The following is a 20,884-nucleotide window of genomic DNA, read 5'->3' on the forward strand; positions in this document are numbered from 1 at the left end:
CTATAAAATCATCAGCTGAAGTAAACACATAAAATCATAGGGAGTCTGTGGACCTGTTTAAACAGTTCTAAACCACTATCATTTAGAGGAAGTTCTTTGGAAGAATCTGTGCTTAGAACAAGTGAAAGTCAGTGTAGATACTTATGAACCTGTTATCTGTAACTGATTGACACTGTAAATAAGAGTTGACTAGAGGGGTTTAGGATAGGGAAGGAAAAAGAATAATAAATCCACACTAAATGTTAGTAGAATTAGAGATATTTAGGATAAACTTCTAACTTTCCAGACTTTTGAATTGTGAGGTATAACACACATCAGAAAAATGCGTAAAGCATACTTCTGCAGCTTAATGAATTATTACAAGGCAAGCACCTTTGCAACCCACTCAGGTTAAGAAAATAAAGGATTACTGTACTCCAGAAGCTTGCTGATGACAACCCCTTCCCTTTCCCTAGAGATAAATACTGTTTTCTCTTTGTCTAGTCACTTTTTTAACTTTACTCTATGGTTTGAGCATCTAAGTATGCATCAATGGGATTATAATTTAGCTTTGCCCTGTTGTTGAGGGTTAAATAAATGGAATCATACAGTAAATTTTTTTTTCCTTGCTTTTTTTAAAAAATTAATTTATTTATTTTTGGCTGTGTTGGGTCTTCGTTGCTGCGCTCGGGCTTTCTCTAGTTGCGGCGAGTGGGGACTACTCTTCGTTGCGGTGTGCGGGCTTCTCATTGCGGTGGCTTCTCTTGTTGCGGAGCACGGGCTCTAGGCGTGTGGACTTCAGTAGTTGCAGCACATGGGCTCAGTAGTCATGGCTCGTAGGCTCTAGAGCACAGGCTCAGTAGTTGTGGCGCACGGGCTTAGTTGCTCTGCGGCATGTGGGATCTTCCTGGACCAGGGCTCGAACCTGTGTCCCCTGCGTTGGCAGGCACATTCTTAACCACTGCACCACCAGGGAAGCCCTGTTTCTTGCTTTTATGCAGCATGATTTTGAAGAATCTTCTTTGCTGCACGTAGTAGCGTTTATGATGTTGCTCTAGACTATATCATTCTTTTTTATAAATACACCACCGTATACCTACTCATTTTACTACTGATGGATCTTTGAGTTCTTAACAGCTTTTGGTGGGTACAGACAGTGCTATTTTGAATACTATACATGTATCCTAGTGGGTATGTGCACAAATTTCATTGGTCTGGGTGTGAACTTGTTGGGTTGTAGGCTATGTTCTCCATGGTGGTGTTCTGCTTTACACTCAGGTAAGCATGTATGAGAGCTTCCCTGGCTCCACATTCACCGACCTCTTGATGATGTCCGACTTTTAAGTTTGTCCATCTGCTGGCTAGGTTATGGATTCTGATTGTGGTTTTAATTTGCATTTCCTTGGTAGCCAAAGAGATTCAGCATCTTGTCATGCTGATGAGCCATTTGAAAAAATTTTTGAAGTACCTATTCAAGTCATTTGTTGATTTTTCTATTGCCATATCTGTCTTAGAGGTATGTAAAAGTTATTTATTTCCTATAAACAAGCTTTTTGTTAAATGTGTTGTAAATACCTTTTATTCTGTGTGTGGTATTTCACTGTCTGTCTTGGTCTGTTTGGGCTGCTATAACAAAAATACCACAGACTGGGTAGCTTCAACAACAGACATTGATTTCTTACAGTTCTAGAGGCCGGGAGTCTAAGATTGAGGCACTGGCTGACTCCATGTCTGGTGAGAAGGAGCTGCTTCTGGTTCATAGTCTGCCATCTTTTTCTTTGTCCTCTAGGGAGCTCTTTGGGGTTTCTGTTATAAGGGCACTAACCCTATTCACGAGGGCTCCACCCTCATGATCCAGTCACCTCCAAATACCACTACATTGGGGATTCAATATATAAAATTTTTAGTTTTCAATATATAAATTTTGGTGGGGGCTTCCCTGGTGGCGCATTTGTTGAGAGTCCACCTGCCGATGCAGGGGACACGGGTTCGTGCCCCGGTCAGGGAAGATCCCACATGCCGTGGAGCAGCTGGGCCCGTGAGCCATGGCCGCTGAGCCCGCACGTCCGGAGCCTGTGCTCCGCGACAGGAGAGGCCACAGCAGTGAGAGGCCCGTGTACCGCAAAAAATAAATAAATTTTTGTGGGATACAAACATTCAGTCTATAACATTCTCCTAATGGACAGACATGAACAGATGTTCTTAATTGTAATGTGGTCCTGTATCATAATCTTTTGTGTTACGGCTAATGCTTTTTGTCATTAGAAAAATTTCCCCACCCTGAGGTCATGAAGATACTTTTCCCTATTATTTTGTAAGAGCTTTATTTGCCTCTCACATTCAAGTCTATAACCATCTGAGTGATTTTTGTGGGTGTGTATGGATAAGGGTGTATTTAATTTTTTTTTTTTCATGGAGGTAGCCTGTGGTACCAATGCTACTTACTAAAAAAACCATTTTCTTACCCACTCTTTTATAGAGCCACCTCTGATATATATCAAGGGTCATATGTAAAGGAGGGTCTATTTCTAGACTCCCTATTCTGTACTGTTGGTTATTTTTCTAGCTTTATGTCAAAAGCACTCTGTTTTAATCACTCTACCTTTATAAACAGTCTCAGTGTCTGGTAAAGCAAGTCCTCTCACCTTATCTTTAAGAGTGTCTTAATTATTCCTGGGCCTTTTCATTTCCATGTAAATTTTAGCTGAGTTTGTCACAGAAACTCCTGTTGGGGTTTTGTTTTGTTTTTAAATTGAAGTATAGTTGATTTACAGTATTGTGTTAGTTCCTGTTTTTTTTTTTTTTTTTTTTTTCCTGCGGTACGCGGGCCTCTCACTGTTGTGACGTCTCCCATTGCGGAGCGCAGGCTCAGTGGCCATGGCTCACGGGCCCAGCCGCTCCACAGCATGTGGGATCTTCCCAGACCCGGGCATGAACCTGTGTCCCCTGCATCGGCAGGCGGACTCTCAACCACTACGCCACCAGGGAAGCCCTGCAAGTCTTTTTTTTAAAGGAATTAAAAAAAAAAAAGAAAAAAAGCATGCAAATCCTAACCCAAAGAACATTGAGCCAAGTTCTGCATTGGGGTCTGTTTTAACTACTCTTCAGCTCTGGGTTGCTGTTTTTCTATATATATTGCATTATGTATGTCTAAAAGATAATAATTCTTTTAAAGGCTATTACATCTAAAAAATAAATAATTCCTTGTAATCAATGATCTTGTCTATTTCACATTTCCCCAATTGTTTCATAAAAAATTGTACATTGAAACTGGTTGATATATCTTTTAAATCCTTAAAAAAAATTCTATAGGGCTCCCCTTCCCTTTTTTTTTTTTTTTTCTTACTGTGTATTTGTTGAAGAAACGAACAAATCAGGTCATTTGTTTCCCATTTTGAGTTTTCCTGATTGTGTTCCTGAGCTGTCATATAACATGTTTCTCTGTTTCCTGTATTTCCTGTAAATTGGTAGTTAGATCTAAAGATAAAAAACATTTTTGTTTTTTATTTTTTAAGCACTTCTAATGTTGTAGATTTCTTGGATCATGTGGGTTCAGAGGGACTTGAAGGTTGAACATTACATATAGTTATGTATGTGTAGTTATAGTGCATGGTTGTAATCATATAATCATGCCCTGTGCCTCCCTGATTGTCACACCTCCAGAATCCCACATCAGTTTGAGGTTAGAATGGAGGGTGTATTTGGAAGTAGAAGTACCTCCCCCTTTTGAAATTCTAAGTCCTTTTTTATGCAGAGGTTCTGTCCCATGTGTGGACTAAAAAAAAAAAAACCGCAGTGTGAGAGTTGTGAGTTAAGTTTTATTTGGGGCAAAATGAGGACTATAGCCCGGGAGACAGCATTTCAGAGAGCTCTGAGAAAGTGCTCCGAAGAGGCTGGGGTTAAGGTCAGTATATATGTGATTGTGGCGAACGGGGAGTACATGCAGTCAAGCACGTATATTTTGCAGAAGGTTTCTGCTAGTCACGAGGAGCAGACGTCACCAAGAAAGATTTTAGTGCTTTTCTAGATACGAGGAGATGCAAGAATTGGGCTCATAAAATCTTTTCCTAAAAATATCTATCTGAAGACCTGTTCTGCCTGTTTTCCCCAGAGCCCAGAGTGCCTGCCTCCTTCGTGCTCTCCACCCTGAACTCCTCTCAGGGGGTGCGGAAGGTCAGCAGCCGCAGCGGCTCAGGATTTGATCCTTGTAGAGGTAGATGGCAAGTGCCAATTTGTAGGTGACATGAGCATTCCCCTGCCCTGCACCACAGCCGTGCCTAGGAGTTCTTGAATGTGTCTTCTGCTCTCTTTAACTGTAATTCAGCTTCTTAGTCTGATAATACCTAATCTGTGTCGAAGTCCTCTTCGGCCACACCTTTCAGTTTACCTCTTCCCTTTCTAAAGTGTAATTGGAAAGCACCTTAGCCTGAATAATAATTCTTTTACTTTAGGAGAAAGTGGCAGCCATGGACCCCATAAGCATGAGAAATGTGTTCATTTCTGCAATTTTTTTAATTTTCAGATTTATCATTACAAAAGTAATCATTTATTTCAAAATTAAGTAATTGTTTAAAATTTTTAAACAATGTAGAACTTTATATAAAGTGAAAACTGAATGTACCATCATCCTCCCCACTTCCACCTCATTCCTTCCTCAGTGATAATTGTTAAGTTTGGTATATCTCATTTGAAACTTAACTCTATACAGATACACGACATATTATATATACATGCATACATATACAAATGTTTTGTTCTTTAAAAATATTCAAAACTTTTTACTTATGCTACAAAACTTTTATCTATGCAACACTGTCAATGTATTTTATAGGGGAGGTATTCTTCCCCTTCTAGTTAGTGTTAGCTAGCTATCATTTTCATTTTTCCTGTATGACCAAGTTGTAAATCAGGAAAAACAGGTTAAGAGAGTGCCTACAAATTACCAAGAAAACTTGTAGATAGCTTTTCATTTTATAAAAAGGCACGGTAGAGGGCTTGCCTGGTGGCGCAGTGGTTGAGAGTCCGCCTGCCGATGCAGGGGACACGGGTTCGTGCCCCGGTCCGGGAAGTTTGCACATGCTGCGGATCGGCTGGGCCCGTGAGCCATGGCCACTGAGCCTGCGCGTCCGGAGCCTGTGCTCCGCAACGGGAGAGGCCACAACAGTGAGAGGCCCACGTACCGCAAAAAAAAAAAAAAAAAAAAAAAAGGCATGGTAGGATGTAAGTAGTATAAAAACTAAATTATTTATAAATGCCATAGAGCATATATTTTTTAAAAGTCTTATACTAGTAGAACTTAACACACCAAAGTACCAAAAAGGACCAAATTTATACTTAGTTAATTTAGCAAAGTTAGCTCTTTGTTTAAAAGTTCGCTTTCCTTGTTTAAAAAAATCATTTCGGGGTTTCCCTGGTGGCGCAGTGGTTGGGAGTCCGCCTGCCGATGCAGGGAACACGGGTTCGACCCCCGGTCCGGGAAGATCCCACATGCTGCGGAGCGGCTGGGCCCCGTGAGCCATGGCCGCTGAGCCTGCAAGTCCAGAGCCTGTGCTCCGCAGCGGGAGAGGCCTCAGCAGTGAGAGGCCCGCGTACCAACAACAACAACAACAACAAAAAATCATTTCGGGTGGTTGGGGGCTCGGATGGGACAGGGTCGTGCCAGGGCGGGGGGGATGGCGGGGAGGGTGGAGTTGCTGGGCTCTGACGCCTTTCTCCATGCAGAAAAAGGAAAAAAATCATTTCCAAGAAAATTGGAAAAATACAGAAAATAGAAGGGGAAAGCCACCCATGGTCATTTCATAAATGTTAATAGCCAGAATCAGAATTAGATGGAATTGTCCTATGGCAGTAACTAGTCTATATTCCTTTCCCAGAACCTTTTCTCCCAAATCCCAGGTGGGATTTTATAAGAAAGTATGTCTTTCTGAGGTTCAAACTTTTTGAAATATAAAAACTTTATTTAATCTAAGTTTTAAAAAGTTCCCAAATAACTAAGATGTACTACACGAATAGAATTTCTCTCTTTACTGCATCTGAGTCCTCTCTTCCTTCTCTCGCCCCCAATTCTCATATAAAATCATTGAATTGGAGTAGACCTTAGGGTTGGCTCATTCAGTACTTAGGAAAACAAATTTTACAAAGCCTCTGAGTCCTGTGGAACTGCTTCTAATGAATAGCATATTTTTGATTAGTGGCATCGTCCTGCCATAGCTATTTCAGAAGAAGACTCTCCTAGTGTAATCACCTGAGAGCCAGCTGTAAAAGTTTGAACTCAGCTTAAATGAGCATCAGCTTTTTTTTTTCTTTTGGTTGGAATGACAGTTTGAAACAAAGAGTTCCTTTATTTCTGAATTTCATAAAATGTCTAGCAAAGAGACAGAGTGCACTTTGAGACATATTTCACTAAAAGCCTTTTTATTTTATTTATTTTTTAGCACAACAAAAATCTTTGTGAGGTAGGAAAAGAAGTCAGGAGAGAGGAAATCTCCCACCCAGTACATACATCTCTTTTTGCAGTTTCACAACTAGCCAAGTTATTTACTTAGGATGTTACGTTTCTTTCTCCTCAAACCTGGAATGCCTTACTAGCCAGTTCCTTGAAGGAAGGAAATAAGAGGCTGCTGAAGGGGATTAGTACCGATCCAGTTACTGAAATTTTGAATCCACAGTAGCACATTTTAGATAATTAGGAATAGGCTTTTAAACCTAAGTTTCCTGAAGCCTTAGGTATGTTCTAGGTCTTTATGATTCACGTGACGTTACCACCTACAAATTAGTGTATTTTTACTGTAAAATCACACGGCCTTATTAGTGTCGCTCGCATGTATCTCCATTAGGAGTGAAAAGGTTCATGCGTTTTGGACACGCAGAATTTCCGTTTACAGCTCTGTGTTGGAAACCGAGAAGTACGGTTTCTGTCGCCGTCCTGTGGTTGCCCCCTTGCTGTGGAAGCTGTTTGGTCTGTCACCCCCGGGCTTAGTCACCGTCACACGTAGCGGGGCCTGCTTGATGGGGAGGCGAGCCCGTCGCTCTAGCAACCGTGGCACCTTGGTGACGTCAGCCCGCGGGGCTGCGCGCGCCGACCGGTCGGGCATGGCGGCTGCCCAGCCTGCTGCGGCGGGGCTGCGGGGCGCGCGCGGGCGGTGAGCTCGCGAGCTTTCCCTCCGCTGTTTCCTGCGGACCTCGGCCATGGACGCCGCCTCCGACCCCTACCTGCCCTACGACGGGGGAGGAGACTGCATCCCCCTGCGGGAGCTGCACAGGCGAGGTAATGCGGGCGGGCGGCGGGGCTGCTCCCGGGCCGAGGGTTCGAGGGCCTTGGAGGGTCCCGGTCCGGCTGTTCCCTGCGTGCGCATCGCGGCCGCCGTCACAGCGCGCCCCAGTCCTGCTGGGTGGCGCGGGCAGTGGCGCTTCTCCACCTTACTTCACACCGCGAAATCCGGCGCGTGTCCCCGTGCCATTGGATTTCAGCTGCTGCCGGTTACCGTGGAGCCCCTGCACCCTAACGTCAATTCCTAGGAGAAGCTCTTACCTGCCTTTTAGAACACTTTCAAATGGCAGTAGAGAGGAACACTGTTTTATATGAATATTTTTATTTAGCATGCATTCAGCTGATTAACTACATTGTCTTCCACAGGTATCTGGTAAAAATTTATATGATAAAAACATATGGGATCATTTTTACACATCAGAAAAAATAAGAGTCAGTAGTTTGTAAAAGCCAGAAAAGCGCCCAGCATTCATGTAAGTCTTTCGGCAGGCACTGCCAGAAATGGTTACATGTTAATTGAACTGCCCTTTTTTCATTTTTCTTAAACTGATTATTCTGAAAATAGACTGGCAGGTCTAGAAAAAAAAACTGAACCTCAAGAAAAATCTCTTAGCTAGATGACTTCATTTACGAGCCACATTAGTTTGAATTTCCTGCATGATATTATGAACTCCTTTTGTAAGCAGCGAAGTCATGATTTTCCTGAGCATATTTAGCCTCTTATTTAAAACATAGTTTGTATTCTGATAACACCTTTCTTTAGTATTAAGTTCCATTAGGATGAAAAATGGTAATATATTCAACAAATACTTATTGGTTGACTTGTGTCTTCTAGACAATATTTTAGGCTCTGAACAGTTGTAACATTATATATCCCATAGTATTCTGTTGTTGGCAAAAGCGTGCTTTTCAGATTTTGAGAAAAACTATATGAAGATCATGTTATATATTGTGCTTTCTCTTAATTACCTTTTTAGTAAAATATACATACATATGTATATATAAATTATTTTAGAACATTTGGGGAAATACCTAAAAGCATAAAGAAGAAAATTAAATTTTCTCATAATCTTAACACCTAGAATTGTTGGGTTTGTTTGTTTTTCCAGCTCTAATGTGTTCCTGTGCTTTCCTTTTTTTCTGTGTTCCCATCATGCCTTTTCTGGTAGAGATTTCGTTAAACAGGAAGCAACCTGAATGAATGGTGACTGTTCAGATGTCACAGTATTTGCTAATCAGTAATTAAACTGTGTTTTCTTTGAGCTGTTTCGACCTCCGTTTGTTGATTTATAACAAACCAGAAGACCTGGGGTTGGGAAATTGAAATTCCCAGGTTAGCCGTGGCAGTCTTTGACATGACTTGGCATATACCCCACCTCTGTATAAGGTGTGCAAATAATAAGAAGTAAGCCAAAGCTTATGTGCAAGTAGGCATGGTTCCTGGTATGATTATCACTAAACTAGAAGCTTTTGGCTTCTATTATATTTTCACAAATAGTCCTTTAGGAACCTTGCTTAAGGTCTAAGTCAGTCCCACTCTTGGCAGCTCAGACGGGTTCCTTATCCCTTGTCAAGCCCTTCCTCAGCCAACCTAAGCCGTTTTGTCTGAGAGTAACACTGTGTCTTTGTAGTACAGGTCAGTTGGTTATTAGGCTCACTTGACCGTTCTGTAGCATCCTAGCATCTGTGGGTAAGAGGTTATTTGTGTTCCATAATTTATGACCTTTTCTGGCCATGGGTCAAAACAAAGGAACTGGAGATGTGGAGACAAGCAGTTAACATGAATCAAGAAAAAGAATCAGCTTCCCTGTAAGGACACAATTGCAATGACTAGAAATATCTCTTGGGGCTGGAAAAGAGCGAAGAGGCAGATAACCCAAGTATAAAATTGTAAAGCATATCAGTGAAGGAAATAGACTGTTTACTGAATCCCTGAGTGCTAGGGTTAGGAATTACCTTTGTGGATAAATTAGATTTAATGCTCCTTGTCCAGGCAAGACGGTAAATATGACAGTTCCCACTTAAGTGAGTAACACAGAGACTAGAAATGGATGTAGATTAAAAAGAGAATTAAGGCTTCCCTGGTGGCACAATGGTTAAGAATCCACCTGCCAATGCAGGGGACACGGGTTCGAGCCCTGGTCCGGGAAGATCCCACATGCCATGGAGCAACTAAGCCCGTGTGCCACAATTACTGAGTCTGCGCTCTAGAGCCCGCAAGCCACAACTGCTGAAGCCCGCATGCCTAGAGTCCGTGCTGCACAACAAGAGAAGCCACCACAATGAGAAGCCCGTGCACCGCAACGAAGAGCAGCCTCTGCTCACCGCAACTAGAGAAAGCCTGCACGCAGCAATGGAGACCCAGTACAGCCAAAAATAAATAAATAAAATAAGTAAATTTATTAAAAAAAATAGAATTAGTTAATATATTGTTGATGGATTAGAAATTAATATGTCATTTTAGAATAGTTATCTTTGGGAGTAAATTTCCTGTCAGACACTATTAAGTTCTTTCATAAAATATCTCTTCCATTTCCATCGGGGGGTGGGGGGAAGAAAACCTTTGGTTTATTTGCATTATTAGTTTTATACTTTAACTTTTTTCCTTATTTGTTCATGAAGTTTAGGTAGTTTGGAGGTTGAATTCTTTTTTATCCTAACAGGCCCTTATAGTGCATTTGATCTTTGGGACTTTTAGCATTATTTGAATATTGTTTCCTTTGAAGTTTGTGTTGAGCTCTCTTGTGTGTGTAAGGCACTCTCAGGTGCTGTGGAGAACTGGTGGGAGTAGTAATGGTGATATTAATAAAAGCTAATACCTATACACTGTTCTAATAAGTGGTTTACGTGTGTCAGCTCATTGATGTGTAACAAATTATTTTAACCCCTGTCACAGACTGTGAAGTAGGAACGGTTATAATCCCCATTTTCCTGTTGACAAAACTGAGGTAAAGAAATGTTCAAGGGGCTTCCCTGGTGGCGCAGTGGTTGGGGGTCCGCCTGCCAATGCAGGGGATACGGGTTTGTGCCCCGGTCCGGGAGGATCCCACATGCCGCGGAGCGGCTGGGCCCGTGAGCCATGGCCGCTGAGCCTGCGCGTCCGGAGCCTGTGCTCCGCAACGGGAGAGGCCACAGCAGTGAGAGGCCCGCGTACCGCAAAAAAAAAAAAAAAAAAGAAATGTTCAAGAAAAGTCAGGATTCGGTGCAGATGATGAGACTCATAGTCTGATCGTGGAGCCACACTGCTTTGCACTGTGTATGTCCCTGTGATAACTTGGCATGTGCAGTCTGGTAGGAGCGTAAGAAGGCTTCCCAGGTTTACAGACAAACAAACAAAACCCCAAGGAAGCTAATTTCTCGTGAATGGTACAGACTGCATGTTCTGTGAGTCTGTTTTGGGGGGGTGGGGGGGTGGAGACCAGTCTTCTTTTGAGAAGTGTTATCACAGTCGGCCGAGTTTCCACGTCCACAGGGGATTTGATACGCGTTCCTGGTGGGGAGGATAGGCTAGTAAGTGCTCTGATGGGACCAAGTGCCTAGTATGTTGTTCCCTGATTAGTTTTGTTGTGTCACTGGGTCGGCTAAAGGGGTCCTTTAGGAAGGTAGAAGAGTGCCAGATCCCAGAGGAACTTGAATGCTAGACTAACACTGGTCTTAGACCACAAGAGGTGTGGCTTTCCTTCTGAAATAAAGTTTGAGGTGTTTTTTTTTTAAATTTATTTAAAAATTTTTTTTGCTGCGCCGAGCAGCTTGCGGGTTCTTAGTTCTCTGACCAGGGAATGAACCCGGGCCCAGAGCAGTGAAAGCGCTGAGTCCTAACCACTGGACCACCAGGGAATTCCCAAGGGTTTTTTTGTTTTGTTTTTTAAAGCTTCTACCTGAAATCATTTCTTGACATCCATTAGCTCAGACATATATTTAAGTAAAGCTTTTTTCTTCCTATTATAATAGATGAATTTGTTCATTTTTATTCCCTCCTGAAAGTATCAGTAGTTAGCATTTTTTGCACGTTATTTGAAAATCCAGGTGTTAGATTCTTATTGCCACAGGGGCATTCTGTAGATTCTTTGTAAAATTATTTTAGGATTCGAGTCCTTATTGTACTTCTCTTACCTTTAATCTTCTAGCCAACTAGAAAATTAAATCTCTTCTTATAAATTAATTCATCTGATGTCAAAAAGTCTTTGTATTCTAAAATAATAGTATAAAACAAAGCCTGTCTTTAGATTTATTTTGCCCACAGTATATGAATTTAAAATCTTCAGTTAAATGTGTTTCATATTACTACCTCTAGCTCTGTTTTCTAAAATTAGCTGACACTTTTAGTATGGTTAATTTTATACCATCTCATGGCTTGTTGTAAGTTAAAAATGCTTTGTGTTTCAAGATATCAAAACATGAGCAGGTCTCTTGCCACGTAGATTAGGTTTGTGATTTTGGCTGTTTTCCCAGCATTGAGGTCTCTGTTTCGTGCTGACACGAGGCCACAGGAGACTGGTGGCTTAAATTGTATTTTAAAGTTTTGTTTTTGTTTTTTAATAAACAGATGTTTAATTCATAGTTTTTTGGTAGTTCTTTACAACCTTAACTAGATCAAAGATGGATTTGCTTTGGTTTGTCAATTTATTCCCTCCACCATTTAAGAGAGCAAATTCCATGAATCTTTTTTTTCATGTAATCTACAGATCATCTTATGTGCAGAGATAATAAATGAACATGGAACTTGTTTCCAGTTATACAGATGTCTTAATACCCACTTTATCATCCCTACCTAAGAATGTGGCTTTTTATTTTGGGCTGTCAATAGAACAGAGAAGGAAACAGTGAATTGGGTAATTTAGCATTGCTACTTACTGGTCCTGTATCTTCTGTCAACTTCTTTGCCATTTGGTTTTAATTTCCAAGGCTTTGCCGTTTAAATAGGTGGCAGTTAAGTATGACTGTGAATGGCAGGACAAATTTAAAGAGTAAATACTTTATTTATCATATTAATTTATCCAGCAGATGTCCCATTGCCACCTCCTAAGTACCAGCACTGTGCTGTTACACTTTTAATCTTCCATTTGGAAATCTGCTGACATTCTGGGACTTCCACTATCAACTTACAACACTCACTTTCCCCTGCCTCACGAGGGTGACCATTTCTTATCAATAGGGTCACAGAGGGAGGAGAAAATCCACTGGGGACTAGACTTCCTGCTCTTAATACACAGCTGAAACTGGGCTGTCAGGGAATATGCAGAATTTTAGATTTCTGCCTGCCTTATTCCATAATTTAAAATAAAGGCATATAAGTTTTATGTGTGTGTGATAGCACAGTAATCTGCCTATGAGCTTAAATGGCAGGGATCACTGCTCTCAAATCTTTTGAGATTGACCCCAGCGGTAATAAGCAATAGTCTTAGTAAACAAATATATACCTACTTTTGCATGTAGAGCTATTATTTGGATATTCCCCTTTGAGAAAAGACTTAGACTGTGGAAGAAGAGTGATGGTGAAATTTACTAATAAATTAGTTCACTCTAAGGTGTAACAATTAAGTACTATTTTTTTGTAGCTCAGTTCAGCAAATACATATTGAGGACTAGTGGGTGGGAATATAAAGGTTTTTATTTGTGGGAAAGCAGACAATTTCATTAATGTCTGTATTTCTCTAGTTCATTGTTTGTCAAATTACAGGTTTCAGCATGTTGGGTTGTGACAAATATTTAAAAAAAGAAAAAAAAGAGGAAGGAAGGAAACAGAAAGTAAAAATACCAGAGTATATGCCAAATAGTAAATATGCTAAACTTTGGTTTTACTTAGGTGCATATCTGTATACTGTGTCAGTGAGAAATATTTCTTGCTGTGGGCCACCGTTAAAAAAGTTTGAAAACCAGTTTCTAAGTAAACCCCTGGAGGGGCAGTTGGCTCTGCTTCCTGTGCCTGAGATGAGTTTGGAACAACCTGAGGATGAGAATGGGATGTGTAATTGTCACTGACCTCTGCCGAAGCACAGGGATGTGAGTGCTGGTACCAAAGAAGTACCAGTGACAACTTGTGCAGCAGACTTGTGGTCTGGGGCCAAAGGCAGAAAGGGCTGGTGATGGTGAAGCGTCGAGTTGTGTTAATTGTATGAGCGCTCAGTGCATGTGTGTAGGTGTTTTGGGAGAAGGCAGCATCAAGAGTCTTAACCTACTCGCAGAGCAACAAGCAAACAAACCGTGAAGCTATTTTTAGGCAGTACTCAGAGTGGTAAGAAATGCCTTTGGAATCAAACTACTTGAGTTTGAATCCATGTTCCACTGCTTACTATGTGGCCCTGGGCATATCTCTTAACTCTCTGTGCCTGCCTTTTCTAATTTGTAAAATGGAGATCGTAATACCTATCTCCTGGGGTGGTTGTGAGGATTAAATGAGCTAATATATGTCAAGTGCTGAGAACAATGTCTAGCACACAGTAAGCACTCAATACATGTTAGTTCTTTTATTGTTAGTATTACACACAATGTCTGGCCTCTAGGTGGGAACGATTATCTTAATTCTGATGTAGTCTGGTTTATCTGTTTTTTCTTTTGCCACCTGTGCTTTGGTGTTTTATCTGCAAAACCATTGCCTCACCCAAGGTCAAAAGGATTTACTCCTGTGTTTCCTTTTAAGAGTTTAATAATTTTAGCCCTTACATTTGGGTCTGTGATCCATTTTGAGTTAATTTTCATGTATGGTGTGAGGTAGGTAGGGTCCAACTTCATTCTTTTACATATAGCTAGCCCATTGTCCCAGCATCCTTTGTTGAAGAGACTATTCTTTTCCCATTGATGAAAATATTTCTTTAAATAATAATATAACCAGAAAACTACTAGAGCTCATTAAAGAATTCGGTAAAGTTGCAGGATGTAAAATTAATACGCAGATATCTGTTGCATTTCTGTACACTAACAACAAAAGATCAGAAAGAGAAATTAAGGAAACAGTCCCATTTACCATCGCATCAAAAAGAATAAAATACCTCGGAGTAAACTTATCTAGGGAGGCAAAAGACCTGTGCTCTGAAAACTGTAAGAGGCTGGTGAAAGAAACTGAAGACAACATAAACAGATGGAAAAATACACCATGTTCTTGGACTGGATGAATCAGTATTGTCAAAATGACTATACCACCCAAGGTAATCTATAGATTCAGTGCAATCCCTATCAAATTACCAATGTTAAAATTTGTATGGAAGTACAGAAGACCCCCGAATAGCCAAAGCAATCTTTAGAAAGAAAGATGGAGCTGGAGGAATCAGGCTCCCTGAGTTCAAACCATACTACAAAGCTACAGTAATCAAAACAGTATGGTCCTGGTAGAAAAACAGACATATAGATCAGTGGAACAGGATGGAAAGCCCAGAAATAAACCCATGCACTTATGGTCAATTAATCAACAACAAAGGATGCAAGAATATACAGTGGAGAAAAGACAGTCTCTTCAGTAAGTTGTGCTGGGAAAACTGGACAGCTACATGTAAAAAAATGAAATTAGAACATTCTGTAACACCATACACAAAAGTAAACTCAAAATGGATTAAAGACCTAAATGTAAGACCAAATACTCTAAAACTTCTAGAGGAAAACTTAGGCAGAACACTCTGACATACATCATAACAGTATCTTTTTGGATCCGTCTCCTAGAGCAATGGAAATAAAAATAAACAAATGGGACCTAATTAAACTTAAAAGCTTTAGCACAGCCAAGGAAACCATAAACAAAATGAAAAGGAAACCTACAGAATGGGAGAAAATATTTGCAAACAATGTGACTGACAAGGGATTAATCTCCAAAATATACAAACAGCTAATACAGTTCAATATCAAAAAAACCCACAACCTATTCAGAAAATAGGCAGACATTTCTCCAAGGAAGACATACAGATAGACAAAAAGCACATGAAAAGATGCTCTGTATCGCTAATTATTAAAGAAATGCAAATCAAATCTACGGTGACGTATCACCTCACAATGCTCAGAATGGCCATCATTAAAACATCTACAAATAATAAATTCCGGAGAGGGTGTGGAGAAAAAGGAACCCTCCTACACTGTTGGTGGGAATGTAAATTGGTGCAGCCACTATGGAGAACAGTATGGAGGGTCCTTAAAAAACTAAAAATAGAGCTACCATATGATCCTGCAATCCCATTCCTGGACATATATTTGGAGAAAACCATAATTTGAAAAGATACATGCACCCCAGTGTTCATAGCAGCACTATTTACAATAGCCAAGACATGGAAGCAACCTAAATGTCCATTGACAGATGAATGGATAATGAAGATGTGGTATATATATACAATGGAATATTACTCAGCCATAAAAAATGAAATAATGCCATTTTCAGCAACATGGATGGACCTAGAGATTATCATATTAAGTGAAGCATACTGGACAAAGAAAGACAAATACATGATATTGCTTATATGTGGAATCTAAAAAAAAAATGTGATACAAATGAACTTATATACAAAATAGAAATATACCCACAGACACAGAAAACAAACTTATGGTTACCAAAGGGGGGAAAGCAGGGGGAATAAATGAGGAGTTTGGGATTAACATATACACACTACTATATATAAAATAGATAACCAACAAGGACCTACTGTATAGCACAGAGAAGTCTACTCAATATTTTGTAATAACCTATAAGGGAAAAGAATCTGAAAAAGAATAGATATATATGTATAACTGAATCACTTTGCTGTACACCTGAAACTAACGTAACATTGTAAATCAACTATACTTCAATACAAAACCCAAAACCAAAACAAAATAAATAACATAAATTAAAATTTTCCGACAGATAATTTAAAAACTCTTTGTTTAGATTATAGATGTTAATAAATAATAAAGTTGTGTTTACATAGGTATGCTTTTGTGTCTGGGGAAAAAATAAACAAGGCAAAAAGTCCTCTTATCAATAAAGTTATTTTTGCAAGAAAGCTGCAAACCAGTTACAGCTCATTGATTGGATAAATTTTCCTACTTGCTGAGGTATTGATATTTTAGTGTTAGTGATATTTGAACTATGAAATATTGTTGGTGATATTTAAATTATATGAAGTCCATTTTATGGAAAGGTTGGTCATTGGGCATACATTTTATTTTATTTTTTAATGGTATTTCCTTTTTTAATATATTTACTTATTTATTTATTTATTGGCTGCACTGGGTCTTCGTTGCTGTGTGTGGGCTCTCTCGAGTTGCAGCGAGCAGGGGCTGAGTTTCCAACTCAGGCTTTTGAAACCCACGTAAAAGGCAAAGTCTTAGAAGCCAATACCTTTGAGTTGTAAGCAGTGGGTTTCTGGGTTTCAAAATGTTTTAAGTAGAAAAGAGAGTTTCTGCAATAAGCCTTGGGTTGAAAAAAGAACAGATGAAGAAGCAATTCTACACAGTTACATAAGGTTTGTGGGAGAAGCAAGGAGAGGGAATTGAGTAAACAAGAGAGTTTAAAATAGTTAAACTGGCAACTGGTTTCAGCTTTTAACATTTTATACAAGAAAAAAAGATAAGATCTAGTTAGCCACATTTATTTATAAGCTTTTAGCATATTTTCATTACTCAACATACTTTCTAAAAACCATCTCATGTCATTAAACGCATATGCATATCATTTTCAAAGGACTTCAGACTACTATAACTGTTGTGATGTACTGTATCATTTAGGTTAGTTTGCATTAAAAACAGTATATACAATGAACATACGTGTACCTAGTCATCCTCTTTTCCAATTAATTTTTAAATTTTTAATCTTTTTCTTGTTCTTAACTTTTTTTCCCACAGTGAAAGAAGCCACAGTGCTGAATGTTGTTTTCTGTGTTCTGCTGTGTGTTTCTTTCCCTGTGGTGGTGGGTGTTTCCTGAATTGGTGGGGAACACGTGTGGAGAGGACGAGGAGATCGTGTCGGATAAGGAACCTGATGAGTAGTATTTCCAAAAGGTGTCCTGGTACGTCTCTGCTACTGTCTCCACAGATAGATCAGTGAGAGCTGCACATGCTTTGAGAAATGGGAGGTCCAAGTAAATCATGTCATTTTGTGTTCATGCACCTATAACAAGAGTTTTCACTGAGGCAAAGAGAGGCCTTGTCGGGGAAGTGCGGCCTCACCCCTTTATTTCATCCTGTCGACCTCTTTGTCTTCTGGACAGAGAACAGCTTTAGGAAAGTCATGTTATAATTTCCTAATTAGCCAACCCTTAAAATAATATTTTAGGAAAGAAAGAGAGATGCGCTTAACATATGAGAGAACTTTAAAATTTATTATTTATTTATTTATTGTGGCCGCACTGGATCTTCATTGCAGCACGTGGGCTCTTCGTTGCGGCGTGCAGGCTCAGTAGTTGTGGCATGTGGGATCTTAGTTCCCTGAGCAGGGATCGAACCCAGGCCCCCTGCATTGGGAGCGCAGAGTTTTTTAATTTTTTTTTAATAAATTATTTTATTTTATTTATTTTTGGCTGCATTGGGTTTTCGCTGCTGCGCATGAGCTTTCTCTAGTTGCGGCGAGTGGGGGCTACTCTTTGTTGTGGTGCACAGGCTTCTCATTGCAGTGGCTTCTCTTGTTGCGGAGCACGGGCTCTAGGCACCCGGGCTTCAGTACTTGTGGCACATGGGCTCAGTAGTTGTGGCTCGCGGGCTCTAGAGCACAGGCTCAGTAGTTGTGGAGCACGGGCTTAGCTGCTCTGCGGCATGTGGGATCCTCCAGGAGCAGGGCTCGAACCCGTGTCCCCTGCATTGGCAGGCGGATTCTCAACCACTGCACCACCAGGGAAGTCCGGGAGCACGGAGTCTTAACTGCTGGACCACCAGGGAAGTCCCACATATGAGAGAACTTTAATTTGTGCTTGTGGCATTACCTGCAAGGTATGTGCTACATTCATGCATAAGGTGAAGTGGAGAGGGGAAGCTGGATAACTTACACAGTTGCTTCTAAGAATTTTATTAACACACAAATATAATTTATTTGTGTTCATCTCATTTTATCATATGAAAGTTAAACTTTAAACGAATCTAGGTTGCAGTGAACTATACACAAAGAAATGATAATTAGGAACATTTAAAAACCATTGTTATTGTTAGGAAACATAATACCTTTAAAATTACTCGTACTGTGGGATATATAGGCATTTCTGTGATCCTGTTAGAAATGAATGTTCCCTACCCAGTTTAGAATAGGACAGAAAGTCTTTCCTTTTCTCCTTCTTTGTACTATTCAGATTTCCACGTTTGGCAGAACAAACTATAAAAGAAAATGCATGTAATGATGTCACACACATACTAACGTAAAAGTGTGAATCCTTTTTTTTAATAGTCAGCTGATTCTTGAATTTTATTTAGCAATAGTAAAGCAGACTTTTAAAAAAAATAAATTTATTTATGTATTTATTTTTGGCTGCGTTGGGTCTTCTTTGCTGCGCGCGGGCTTTCTCTAGTTGCGGCGAGCAGGGGCTACTCTTCGTTGTGATGCGTGGGCTTCTCATTGCAGTGGCTTCTCTTGTTGCGGAGCACGGGCTCTAGGCGTGCGGGCTGCAGTAGTTGTGGCATGTGGGCTCAGTAGTTGTGGCTCGTGGGTTCTAGAGCACAGGCTCTGTAGTTGTGGTGCACGGGCTTAGTTGCTCCGCGGCATGTGGGATCCTCCCGGACCAGGGCTCGAACCTGTGTCCCCTGCATTGGCAGGCGGATTCTTAACCCTGCGCCACCAGAGAAGTCCAAAGCAGACTTTAAACATAAAAAATATGTTAATTGATTTTGCATTCAATATGATATATCTTTCATTTGTTAATAATAACCCAGTAAGAAACAGGATGAAAGGAGAGAGGTTAAAGCCAGATTGAAATGTCTGCGTTTTGGGACTTCCCTGGTGGTCCAGTGTTTAAGATTCCGTGCTTCCACTGCAGGGGGCATGGGTTCTATCCCTGGTGGGGGAACTAAGAACCCGCATGCCACGTGGCACAGCCAAAAAAAGAAAAAAAAAGAAATGTCTGCCTTTTTCTTCTGGGAGATTCCTTTTAATTATATTTATCAGAGCCAGAGAAATATTGTAATCAACTAGCAAAAAGGTGTTATTTTACTTTCTTAGCAAAATCCATCTTGGTTACTTTCTAAGCCGATTTGATAGCAAGAGTCACAAGAAGGACTCAAACCTCTTTTCGGAATAATTTAGAGGCGAAACAGTGAATCTCTGTTTCTTTGGGCTCCCCCAAAACCAAGACCAATCAGCATTTCTCCCATACTCCGCTTTTTTCAAACAGCATTGCTGTGTCAGGTAGAAGCAAATAGGCATGAGAGGACAGACTGACTTCAAATAGTCTGCTGGGGACACAAACTGTTCTGGCTAATTCCTACCCTAAAATGTGCAGTGGCAGCCCCAGAAATTCCAAGGGACACACATAAAAGTCCCAAAACATAGATCATTGGTGCACAGGGTCCTCTGGTTTAAAAAGTTGAATGCTTTATATCTGACTTTCAGGACTTTTGAATTACTGTGTAGTTATGTAAGTTAGATGTCAGGGTAGTTCCTCCAGACTAATGATTTGAAAGTCACTGAGGCAAGACACAGGGCTTCTGTGGATGTGTGTGTGGTGCTGCCTCCGACATTAGGCATAGTGGTCTCTCCCTGCCCCTCCCTAGCTCAGAAGCCTGTTGGAGGGATACACTCTGTGTTTGCTTAGTACCCGCATGGTGCAGACGGTTGGGAATTCTCATCCTGGGGCTGGTGACATATTGTGTGCATGCTTGTTAGGTGCTATAGAAATTTTGCTTTTGCTTTTTCATAGAAGATAATAATAAAGATCAGTAGTTCATGTCTCTTCAACTCTACCCAGATAAGGGCAAATAGGGGAAAAGTTTCAAGTTTGCAAAATATATCACAGTAGACTTAAAAATTTTTTTTCTTTTAATTTCACACTTAGAGATGTTGAAAAATAGTGCGGAGAATCCCATATACCCTTCACCCAGGTTCCTGAAATGTTAACATTTTACCACATTTGTTCATCCTGTGTCTTGTTCTTTCTCTTGCTGTTATATCTACTGTTTTTTGTGTAATCCATAATCTATACGGCTATTTATATGTATGTGGTGCATATAATTACCACGTAATTTTTTCCTGAACTCTATAAGGGTAAGATGCAGACGTGATACGCTTTAACCTCTAAATACTTCAGTGTGTATTTCCTTATGGAAGGGTATATAGCTTATGTATAGCTAAGTACAGTTTTCAAACTCAGAAAATTGACATTGATACAGTACTGTTATTAGAGCTACAGGCTGTTTTCAGATATGCTGCTTGTTGCCCTGTGTCCTTTAATACAGAAGCGCAAACATGTCTGTCCCAAGACCTGCTGTGCTCGTCCAGCGCACAGGTCATGTTCTGTGGCTGTCTCTTTGGTCTCCTTTAATCTAGAGCCGCTCCTCAGTCATGCTTTGTCTTTCGTGACTTTGACATTGTTGAAGAATGCAAACCATTTATCTTGCAGAATTTCCCTCAGCTTGGATTTGTAGTGCTGATTATGCGTTTTGGGCAGAGCCCCCCAGAAGTCTTCCTAAATGGTGTAGAGGCTTTGGTGCTTCCCTCCAAAATCCATCCTCACAGTGACCAATTTTAGTATTATCGTACAG

At 40.4% G+C, this 20,884-nt stretch overlaps 1 protein-coding gene across 6 annotated transcripts in view; it reads left to right on the forward strand.

Annotated features, from left to right (window-relative positions):
* The window catches only part of CLCN3 (chloride voltage-gated channel 3), an 83,366-nt gene that overhangs the window by 28,035 nt on the left and 34,447 nt on the right, over positions 1 to 20,884 (forward strand). Inside the window, exon 1 of one of the 6 annotated variants that reach the window (XM_033403576.2) lies at positions 7,052 to 7,246. The exons of 4 other annotated variants lie outside the window; for them this stretch is intronic. In XM_033403576.2, coding sequence (XP_033259467.2) covers positions 7,168 to 7,246 — 79 coding nt within the window. In that variant the 5' untranslated portion in view covers positions 7,052 to 7,167. Of the gene's footprint in view, positions 1 to 7,051; positions 7,247 to 20,884 lie in introns of those variants that run through there. One more of the 6 variants, XM_004278670.4, reaches the window with a different exon arrangement.

The sequence above is a fragment of the Orcinus orca genome, chromosome 6 (assembly GCF_937001465.1).
Source record: "Orcinus orca chromosome 6, mOrcOrc1.1, whole genome shotgun sequence".
NCBI lineage: Eukaryota > Metazoa > Chordata > Mammalia > Artiodactyla > Delphinidae > Orcinus > Orcinus orca.